Source organism: Vigna umbellata, chromosome 7 (genome assembly GCF_029865625.1).
Source record: "Vigna umbellata cultivar VRB3 chromosome 7, Vumbellata_1.0, whole genome shotgun sequence".
NCBI classification, from domain to species: Eukaryota; Viridiplantae; Streptophyta; class Magnoliopsida; order Fabales; family Fabaceae; genus Vigna; species Vigna umbellata.
In genome coordinates this window covers 29,302,164-29,313,611 of record NC_142171.1, presented here as the reverse complement: position 1 = coordinate 29,313,611, position 11,448 = coordinate 29,302,164, and the positions used below count along the sequence as shown (strand labels likewise).

General features: G+C 31.8%; 2 protein-coding genes across 6 annotated transcripts; both read right to left on the bottom strand.

Annotated features, from left to right (window-relative positions):
* Positions 1–2,781: 2,781 nt before the first annotated feature.
* LOC148195702 (mediator of RNA polymerase II transcription subunit 18-like) lies at positions 2,782–6,724 on the bottom strand. 3 transcript variants are annotated; one of them, XM_088094156.1, is made up of 6 exons: positions 6,542–6,724; positions 6,080–6,130; positions 4,589–4,688; positions 3,721–3,774; positions 3,269–3,625; positions 2,782–2,963 (listed from the first exon to the last, which is right to left on the bottom strand). In XM_088094156.1, exons 3-6 carry the CDS (start codon positions 4,612–4,614, stop codon positions 2,861–2,863), a joined length of 540 nt encoding a protein of 179 aa, XP_087950282.1. In that variant the 5' UTR covers positions 4,615–4,688; positions 6,080–6,130; positions 6,542–6,724; the 3' UTR covers positions 2,782–2,860. The 3 variants fall into 3 exon arrangements, with proteins under 3 accessions (XP_087950282.1, XP_087950281.1, XP_087950280.1); XM_088094155.1 differs by having other exon boundaries at positions 3,721–3,778; positions 6,542–6,723; XM_088094154.1 differs by lacking the exon at positions 6,542–6,724 and having other exon boundaries at positions 3,721–3,778; positions 6,080–6,211.
* A 551-nt stretch (positions 6,725–7,275) lies between these two features.
* LOC148195701 (uncharacterized) lies at positions 7,276–10,472 on the bottom strand. 3 transcript variants are annotated; one of them, XM_088094151.1, is made up of 5 exons: positions 10,361–10,472; positions 9,087–9,551; positions 8,861–9,007; positions 8,249–8,667; positions 7,276–7,953 (listed from the first exon to the last, which is right to left on the bottom strand). In XM_088094151.1, the coding sequence occupies exons 1-5, from the start codon at positions 10,470–10,472 to the stop codon at positions 7,342–7,344; spliced, it is 1,755 nt and encodes a 584-aa protein (XP_087950277.1). In that variant the 3' UTR covers positions 7,276–7,341. The 3 variants fall into 3 exon arrangements, with proteins under 3 accessions (XP_087950277.1, XP_087950278.1, XP_087950279.1); XM_088094152.1 differs by lacking the exon at positions 10,361–10,472 and having other exon boundaries at positions 8,861–9,024; positions 9,071–9,543; XM_088094153.1 differs by lacking the exon at positions 10,361–10,472 and having other exon boundaries at positions 8,249–8,654; positions 8,875–9,007; positions 9,087–9,540.
* Positions 10,473–11,448: the final 976 nt, after the last annotated feature.

The window sequence follows — 11,448 nt, the reverse complement described above, 5'->3', positions numbered from 1 at the left end:
TTAGACGTCTGATCCCGTCACTCCGACTTCTAAAACACTTTAGACGTCTGTTATTGGGGAAATCGACGTCTAAATACATAACCCAAAAATTTAAAAAGTCACTTTTTGACTCCATTTAGACGTCTGATCCGGCCACTCCGACTTCTAAAACACTTTAGACGTCTGTTATTGGGGGAACCGACGTCTAAATACACAACCCAGAAATTTAAAAAGTCACTTTTTGACTCCATTTAGACGTCTGATCCCGTCACTCCGACTTCTAAAACACTTTAGACGTCTGTTATTGGGGGAACCAACGTCTAAATACACAACCCAGAAATTTAAAAAGTCATTTTTTGACTCCATTTAGATGTCTGATCCCGCCACTCCGACTTCTAAAGCACTTTAGACATCTGTTATTATTATTGGGGGAACCAACGTCTAAATGCGCAGCCCAAGAATTTAAAGTCACTTTTTGACTCTATTTAAACATCTGATCCCGTCACTCCGACTTCTAAAGCACTTTAGAGGTCTGTTATTGGGGAACCGACGTCTAAATGTCGGCATTAAAACACCGCGAGTGCGAGACAGACGTTACACACACTCAATGCGTTTTCGTTGGGTTTTGGTGAAGTTATTCTCGTGTCCTTGGGCGGCGTTCTTCGACGGCGATTTCTTGCGTTTTGCACTCCTTAAGTTCCCTCCACTACGCTTTTAAAACCATCTAATAAAAAAATGTACAATACATTCTCTTCAATTAAAATATAAAGTTGTAAACTCGAATCACCATGAGTCAGGAGCAACCTCAGAAATGTTTGACCTGTATGGATCGGACGACTATAGAGTTGTCTGACCTAAAGAGTTCGACGTCTGATTAACGTCACCCATATAGACGTCGGACAGAGATCAGACGTTAAAAACTCAAAATAACATACGTCTAAAGTTTTTTCGACACTAGTGACTACTTGTGACTTATAACTTCTAATTCACGTGGAGTTTTTAAATATATCATAACAACACTCTTATCAAAGAGATGAGATCCTTAAATTATCTTTGTTAGCAATACAAAATTAGAATAGTTTAATATCACAAAATCATAAATTATATTTATAAATTTCGGTTATATAAAATTATAGTTTATGAAATTTTATTTTAAATCTGAAAAAAACTATTCTAATTATGATGGATAAATATTTTATTTGTTTGATATAAGCAGGATGAACTCAGATGAAAGATTTCCAACATCTAATCGTTAACTAAATTTTGTGACCACCTTCTTCGAAACTTTTTCACAACTAATATTCTTCGAAACTTCGTTCTCAACTTTCAATGCTTCTCGAAGCATCGTTCTAATAAACTATAAACCTTCTTCGAAGCTTGGTTTCAGAATTAAAGTTCTTCGAAATTTCGTCAAGCTTGTTAAAAGCCGACAATGGTGCTTTCACTGAAAAAGCAAGAGCACGTGCAATTTTTATATGAATTAGATTACATAAAACATTCACCAATGAATGAGAGTGGTTGAACTTCTATACCAAAATTTCAAAAACAGTTTAGAATCAAATACTTTCAGGTCAAATAAAGTTGCTGTATGATGAATATATTTTTCTTTCTTTTATCCTACAGTTTTATACTGATTAGGTAATATCTCAAATTGCTTATTTTTAAGTGATATTTTTTGTTTCCTTATTTCATGTGTGATACATTGATGACAGCATAGAAAATTTTCTTTCCTAAAATTTTCTATGCTGTGAATGACGCTACAGATGACAATTTTCTGGGCTTTCTTTATTTTATACGGTTTGAAGAGGGCAAACTAATTCTTAATATTTTTTGAAAATATGATTTTGTAGTATTTTAATTTTAATAACTTTCTCAGAATTAAAATTTGTCTACAATATTCCTTCCAATAATTATTGAAGAGAATTTGCATGCAATAATCCCTTCGCAATAAGTTAAACCCACTCAGGGTTTACATTACATAGTGTGGAAGAATCATTCACTAATAATTGAAAAATTAAACATGATGGATTATATTCAAACAGATAATTGATTATTTATGGATAAATATAATAAAATAGTTATATTTTTCTATTATAATATAGTAACAGAAAAAAAAATAATACTAAAATAATTTAAATTTAATATTTTATAAAATAAGTTATTTTAATATAATAATTATCTTGGAAGAAAAAAAATTAGTTTAATCAATAAAATTTTAAATTAATTTTATAATATATTTTTAAATTGACAATTAATATATAATATTTAAATATTTAAAAATGTATTTTACTATTATAATAAAATAAATAATTAAAAAATTGATAAAATAAATTTAATATTTTTTAAATATATGTTTTCTATTCAAATAAATAAACTGCATCCATTTTGGAAAATTTTCAGACTTAAAAAATTCCAAAACTGCATCCACTCACTTGTGTAAAAAAAAAAATCTATATGCGCTAAATTAATTCACCGCTCCTATTTTGGAAAAATGTTTCCACAACCGATAGATGCAGAAAGAACCTGCCAATGGTTTGATACCGTTTAGACCTAAATAGATCAAATAGTTACATTTTTTCTTATAATTAGACCTAAATTAGACCTATAAACTTTTCTTTCTCCGGTCTTGGTTCCTATATCAATCCTTGTTATTTTTTATTTGTTTTTGTAGCCTTTTATTCATTTTGAATTAAAGATACCAAAGTTCAGGAAAGAAATTTCGAAAATAAATAGAGAAACATGGCCATATTTCACGAACAGTAAACTAATTGATTTTAGCAGTTGTTTTATGTTCTTGTGAAGTGAAAATTTTACGGTCTCTTTGAAAAAATTAAGTAAAGTGATGTACATAAAGTGTGTTTATAAACGTTGTACAGTATTATTACAATGTTGTGCCCCCACCATCCGACATTAGAGATGCAGCAGCTGCAGCAGCAGTAGGTACAACACCGGTTGAAATGCCTGGTTTGGACAGATGGAGAAGCCTGCGAAATTCACACCAAAAAGTTACAAATATCAATGATCTATGTGAAGGAAGATAAGAAATGTATGGTATTTTTCTGCAGACACTCAAGGTTGCAAAACCACTTGAATTGATAATCGTTAACTAATTCTAATATGATGTTAAGACCTTAGAAAATCATGACCGAGAGATATCAACCCAGCATGAAAAGTTATTTAAATTAACAAAGCAGTAAATATGCTAGTTACTAGCAGCTCCAGCCTCTTGGAGTGTAAAAGATTTGCAATTGGTATAGAAAAATGTGCAATTTAGAATAGAGATTCTTACGGTGCAAGGTATTCACAAAAGGATGACACAGCAGCAGCAACTTCAGTGTAGGTTTCAGCAGCTGCAGGTGCTGTTACTTCGACCATTTGTATACCAGGTGTTACTGGCACCGCCTCGTCAGTTGCATGTAACTTCAGCATTTTATTGATTGACGAAACTGTTACAGTGATTTGTGCGCCCCTGTAGAAATTGAAGGAAAATCCCACCCTCAGCAGCTCATGATCTAATTTGTACCCCAGTGTATAAAACAAACGAAGAACATTTTTGCTTGTTTTACTTTCCACCATTGACCTAACCAGAACAGAAATTTGCTCTGCACCTGCACCCCTCATTGCACCACCTATATGTCTAACCGTCCTGAACAAGGCATCAATCAATCACATATTTAATGGGTATTTGATTATGAAAAAAAAAATCCAACAAAGTTTTGAAAGTAAAGATGAATGGTTTACCACGAAGGTTCAGCTTGCTCTAGGTCACATAGGAGCCGAAGCTCTGAGGGTACACTGCCTAGAAACAAAGCTCATTAAATCATGATTAATAGGAAAACATAAAATGTTGAGGATACATGCACAAAATAATTCAAAAGTACACAAAAATGATGAGGGAATCATAAAAGAATTTGAAAATATTTCATCTCTATTCATGAAGATAAAATACAGAGTAAAACAAAAGCTTTTTAAATGAAATTGTCAGTGCGTATACTGAAACAAACATTTAATAGAGATTACACTTTACGTGGTTGTACAGACAACACTAAACAAAATTACAAATTCCTTCAATTTTACAATGGCCAACAGCTAATCATATCTGGTATGCCGGATTACTCATTGCAGGCTTTCAAACAATTCAGGGTATTTCTTCATAATTTGAAATAAATTTTCAAAATCATTTGGAGAAGGCTTAGGAGGGAGTAAATTGGGTGAGGTTCTGGATAAGAAGTGCCTTTTTTCCGTTTTGGTGGAGTTGGGTGAAGGATGATGCTATTATGTTGCTGTTACGAATACAATTGTCTCTCTATTATCAGTAGGGTTCATCTCATATGCACTCTTCTCAGGGGCTTTCCTTATTCTCCTTCTTCTCAATACCGTTCATCTCATATGCACTTTTAGCTTCTCAGGGGCTTGCTTCTTAGACAAATAGCAACTGAAGCCTTTCTTGTAAGGACATACATTTCCCTGTCTTCTAATGCAAGTTATTCTGTGCTAGTTTTCCCAGGATATTCTTCCCCTCTTAGGAATAAAAACACTTTCATAACAATCATAAAAAAAAAAAAATTGTTGGCCAAAAAATATCATATTATTGAAAAAAAACACTAACCCAGATGTGGACCACTCTTGAGACATATTTCATGTATCCTCAATCGTTCTCTCTGAACACCACATAGTCCTTGAAGAAGAATCTCTAAAGCCTCAACATGCTGTGAAGGATAATAAAATATTAGAAGTCAAGGTTGTCATACACAGCCTTTCCACATGAATGTTTCCTTCTGAAAAAATCTATTACTAACAGAACATATCTTGATTATCTAAGAGAACAATTACGGATATAGAGAAAAAAAATGTCCCATTATTTCTGTTCAAGAAATAATGTGATTCTACTGCCTTCCATAAGTGCAAAAGTGTGTTCATGTTTGACAAACAGTCACTTGTTTTTCCCAAGTTGTCTGAGGAAACTGACAAAAACGAGTGATTATTTCTACCAATTAAGATGAACAAAAACACATACAATTAGAATGCTTTCCATGGGACAATTTGTCTTTCATGCGTAGATTCTAATAAATAATTAAAAAAAAGTAGGATAATATACCATCATACATACTCAAGATTCACACCAAGTGGATCAAGTTATTTCAGAGAAAGCCCAAACGAGTAACAAACAAAAAAATGAATCATTCACAGGAAAAAATAGATTTGTGTAACAAAGAGAAAGACAATGAGAATACCAGGTGTCAACATATAATTTTAAACAGATATCAGAATTGTTTTGAATATTTTAGTAGAAGTGAAAAAGATCAGTTTGGAATTCTAATCTTTGAAAACTTTGTGAGAACAGTGGTCTATTTATGTACGTTAAGCCTTTATTCTTGAATAATAAGCTTATTACATTCAATTATTAGAGTTGCATTTGAATACTGATATGAAATAATCAAACACTTTGGCCAATGGCAAGCAAATGTAAATATAATCTTTTTATGAGTAATTGAAATTTGATTCTATTTGCATATTACTTTGACATATTCAGATAATCGAACAATTGGTTATATACTTTAAATTCTCATATGTCAACTTAAAAGAAGTTTCATTTTTTAATTGATTAACCCTTTATCAAAACAAAACATGATAGAAATGCATAACTACATATGTGCAAAACTAAGCTTCACTGAATATTAAAAAAAAAAAAAAAGTGGGTAACAGTAAAGATACAAGTGGAACTTTGCAGTTAAACCTTTAACTCATATTTTAAGTCATCCAGAAGTGTACACAATGAATTTGCAGAATTTTACACAATGAATTTCACAAATTTCACATTCCCAGAAACAAGCTAAATTTGTTTCTTAACTTTTTATTTTTTACTTGAGGATGGCACCATTAAGGTGGCCACTCAACCCTTTTCCTTACTTCTATAGGAGAATTTAAACACTAAATGCAAGTAACACGCCGACAATGAAGATTAGCATTGTAAATGAAATATGATAACCCACATCAAGAGACCATGGCTAACCCAGATAAATTTAATTCCACAATACCTCCCCATTCTTCAAAGAAAAAGCCAGTTCCAATGAATAATTCAAATAAAACATAAACTCACCTGTGTCTCTATGATTCCCTGAACCACACATTCCATATTCGCTAAGATCACCTGCATTATTACACAAGAGATGTACGTATTATTATATACGCAATCTAACACATCCGATAAATGCATCCAACATTTATACAAACAAAACAGAGATGAAGGTTCTTGCTCCTTCTTTCACCATCATAAATATTAGCTTTTCCCAAATACTATGGCAGAAGCACTTATATCAGAAGCACCATCATTTCGCATACCGTGAACCAAAAAATCACATAGAAGTGTTTTGTACACTCACAAGTATCCATTTTGCAAGTTTAATTTTAATTTTACTGGTAAACTGTAATAACGAAGATTGAAGAATGAAAGGGAAGCAGCGAAAACCTAAAACTCAAATCATAAAAACTTTGAAACAAGAAGCATTCATATTCTGCGATACACAGAAAGAAACAAATGGGAAATAAGAGGTTAATTGACCTGTTTAGTTTCTACTGAGATGAAAACGAAGAAAATCTAGGTCCTGTTGGAATGGTCAATTGTCAAAACGAATGATCGAGGTTCTTCAATCTTCAGAAACAACAATCTCTGTTTGTACAGGAAAAGGGGAAAATTGGAAGAAAGAGAAGGAAAGAAATGGTGAAATATTTCACTCTACCAGCACAGCTGAATTACGAATATCTTCAACAGTATGATACGACGTCGTCATGCTACAAGAGTAGAATATTGACTTCTAGAATTACCCTTTTCCTAAATTCAGCACTTTCTATATAGTTTTGTTTTTCCTATGGTATAAATTCAATTTTGTTTCTCGAAATTTAAAAAAAATTATTAGTTTTGAAAATTTTTAAAATGTATTTAGCTTCTGATTAACCATTTTTAAAATTTAAATATTATTTTTTAAATTGTTTTTTCTTAAATAATCAATTTAAACTATTAAAATAGTATTATTGTTATTCCAAATTTGAGTTTTATTTTTAATTTTAAGGATATAAGCCAAATTTAGTCAAAATTTTAAAAACTAAAATCATAATTCAATGTTATTGTCGCCTTTCTTAAAGAAATTCAAACTATAACTGAAGAATTTTCAAAATTATATATGTAATAAATAACATTTTCTTATGAGGGAAAAGGATTGTGAAATAAAAAAATATGATAGTTTTTTAGTTAACAATTAATAGAAACACGCACTCGAAAGTGAAATTTGCGAGGATAACATTGCAAGGGATAATAAGTACTTAAAATACATACAAAAATCATGATTAAGGGCCTAAGATTTCCTAGTACAGAACGTGCTTATTTGGGCGAAATATAGACCTAGAGAAATAGGCTGAGTAAACAATGTCTGACCATAAGGGAAAATGAAGAAATGTGAATAATGTGATTGGTGCAAGTGCAAGTACAGAAATGAAGATCGGCACCCATTTTAGGCCATGAGCATATGTTATGAAGAAAGCACTGCTAAATGTCACCATCATGCTTGCTATGGAGATAAACAGTGTAACCAATCCACATATCAGCTTCATTGGCAGTGACATGAGGAAGTCATCCTCTGCATACCGAGCTATGGTAAGTATGGACAAGAAAATAAGAATTGAGATTGAGGATGAGATCAGTGAAGTTGCATCTGAGATTGCAAATATTATGAAGACGATAGCATTGCAGTTGGGGTTTCCACTTTTATCATCACCACGTGGAATGCTGAATGCTGCCGTGAACACTACTGTAGCAATAAGTGTTGAAACTATCATGCAAGAGTTTGCCACGCTCTTCATCCAAGATTCTGCTTTTGTCAGTAACTCTGCATGCTCCTCTGTGAAAAGTTCTCGAGGAGTTTTACCATTGGAATTTCTCTTCTCTATGAAACAAAGTGGCATGACCTTCTTCACCTCCTGTAATATCAAACCTATGTGATGTTCTACTATATGAAATCTTGTCAGAGCCTATATGAATCAGTATGATAGACACGTCGAGAGGCAAGAACAGATTGGACCATGAATTATTATACATGAAATTTCAGTGTTCGAAATTTGTTTGTATACTTTTGATGTTTGTTTGGTATGAATTTGACAATTTGTGAACTAAATTTTATGCTCACAAACGGTTTATGTTTACTTAATGATGAAAATGTATAGATGAAGAGGAAATAAACAGAAGATTGAGCAACATGCATGAGCTTTGGAATACCTCGAACCACCGTAACTCGCGCATCATCTGAAAAGCTGCTCCAGACACCAAGTTAAGTTGGTTTGGTGGTGCTAATTTTGCAGCACAATGCAGTAAATTGTTTTGATCTGCATCCTCATATGTTACCACAAAATTCCTGATCGATCTTATTTCATGTATGAGATTAAATATGGCTGCATGGCGATACAAAACTGCAATGTGAAAGATGCTTTGATTTTTGTCATTAACATCCCATGGGAGATCTGGGTAAGATTTAGCCAACTCAACTATAATCTCACAATTTCCCACTTCAGCAGCAATGAATATCACTTGAGACGGCTCGTTTATGACTCGTATCAATTGTATCTCTGTGCAATCAAGAGAAACAAGAGTATCCCAAAGACACCTTACAAGTTGGTGAGCCAAACTTGGATTCTTACCTATCACAAATAATTTCACATGTCGGTTAACTATATTATGATAAACCAGTAATAACTATATCTAGAATATGAAGAAATATACTAAAAAATTAACCATTTTTTCCTGCAAAGATCCTTGTTAAAAGTACAAACGGATAACAGGTATATGGATATGTTTATGAGGTTTTGAACAACAGTGATTACAAAGACTTACGTGAGTTAATGAACTGATTTGGATACCTTCTACCTTCACAACTAAAAGCAGAAGATTTTCGTGCCAAAACATGCAACCCTGTTTCCTTGTTCTCATTCCGAGCGAGTGCTAATAGCGGATTATCTTGTAACATCTTTAAAGCTAAATCTGCAAAATTTCCAAGGGTTTTGAAGAAATTAAAGAAAGGAAGAGGAGGGGAGGGAGAAATATATATGCACATGCGTACCATAAATGGAAGTGTTGATACAAAGAAAGAACAGCAAATCCCAATCTTGAGCATGGAAGTTATGAACTGTAAAAGGGTAGAGATACCATGCCATTTCACATTTTCCCTGTAAAGCAGCCATGTGAAGTGGGGTGAGTCCTTCTCCACCTCTTATAGTTGGCAAACTGCTATTTCTTCGGGCCATTGCTTCTGCAATTTTGACATTGCCAACTGCTGCAGCAAAGCAGAAAGCTGTGTTGCCTTTGAAGTCTTGCAGTTCCAAGTCATCTGGGTGTAGTTGTTTCACCAGCTCCTCTACGAAATGCAAGTGATTTGCTTCTGCTGCTACGTGAAGCAGTGTGGCCCATCCTTGTGAGATGGCAGCAGTTGCCAACCTGCTATCTTCCATTAACATAGCTCTTGCTTCTTTCCAGTCACCTTTAATTGCAAGGTTGTAAATGGGAGCACATTTGTTCACATAATCCCCTACAGGAAACTATGTTAGATGCATGACCTTTTTATTTTTAATTCATACTTATCAACTTTTTGAAAAAATATTGATGAAGTAGACAATAAATTCATGACCTTTGCACGCATTGTCTATTATAAGTTCTACTTACAGAAAAAGCTTAAAGAAAGCTTTTGGGCAAATTTTCAAAATTGAAGTATTTACACGCGTAATGGAATAATTGATTTTTTTTACATATTTAAAATAAATCGTCATGAATCCTGTGACGACTTCTCAATGTTGCTATGAGACAAGTTGCTATGAACTATTTCTTTATAAATTCGTCGAACAAAAATTGTTAGAACTCGTGAGATTTTTAATTTAAACTAAAATGGTTAGGGTTGATGACTTCTCAATTAAGAAGTGATCAAGACTTATAACAACTTACTCTACTGTAAAAAAAAAAAAATCAATTACTCCATTTCTATAAATTAGGGATAAACTACCTTAGTTTTGAAAATTTGCCAATTTTTCCTCTTCTATTATTTACCTTATGTTTTCTAATCGTATGATGAATTTATTTATTTAGTGTAGTTTGCACTCATATGATAGTCATGTATTATTAAATTGAGCTACTTTAAAAATATTGAATTCTTTTCTACTATTTGGATTAATTATAACAGTCTTTTTAATATGAATGAATTTATTTTAATGGCACGCAAATATGGGTGGAATTAAGGAAAACAGAGAGTACGAGAAATGTTTAGCAAAGTCACTATCTAAAACAATTAAACAAACACCAATATGTTGTTGACCATTATCTTAAGAGAGGGAGATTAGAAAGTACTTGTATTCTGTAATAGATCAGATGATGGACTTCTGCATTGAACTGAAGCAACTCTATGAATCACTATCTGTAGTTCTTCTGGATTTGTTGTAATTCCAACTGTCATAGCCATTTCACTGTAAAATAAAAAATTAGTTGAAGACCTTTATACTAGCTAGAAGATCTTGTGCCATAGATTTATTTATCCTTTTCGTTAATTAAGTAATTTTAAGTGCAGTGTTGAATTATGGTTTCTTAATTAAATATCTTATGTTCAAGCTCCAATATATACTTTATATGCTTCTATTTGGTTTATCAATCACGCTCATTTAACTATAAATTACTTAAATATGATAATTTAAGCAAGTGAAAGTTAAAAAGTGTAATGGAAGGAAAAATATAAACTTGGGAGAATCAAATAACCACACCTTTGAAAGAAACAAAGATTACAAAAAAGAAACCCTAACCTAATTAAGCAACGGTAAACAATAAATTAACATGGAAAATAACTCACCTGCTGCCTATGTGTATCAGTTAAAATGTAATAAGGGATTTTTTTTTTTAAATGGATGAGTCAGTAATTTATACTTTAGGAATAAATAGTTTAATTTCTTCAAAAGAACATAAAATAAACGGCAAGGAAAATTGAAACTATTTTAAAAAGAAAGTAATGTTAATTAATAACTTCGAAGGCGGCAAATTTACTAAAAGGGACCAAGGTGTACATCATTATATAAATATTTCTAAATTTAAATAAAATGTAGTATAATTTAAATAACTATATTTTAAATAAAACTATAAACTATAATACACATATGAAATTAAATTTAAAAATAAACTATATATTTATTTATAAGTTTTGTTCTTTATTTTGGTTTATTTTTTATTTTTTTCTTCCTACTTTCTTGATCAATAAAGCACACTTGCTTAAAAGTCAGATTCCTCAACTATTACTTTTTTCTTTCTATTGGAAAACCTTTTTTTTTTCATCATAATACCTGAGAGTTTATAATTAAATTTAAATATTAAGTAAGTTAATTGTTAAGTTAAAATATATAAAAAAAAATAATGAAAATTAAAAGAGGTTGAAAAATGTGAGATTAGGATGC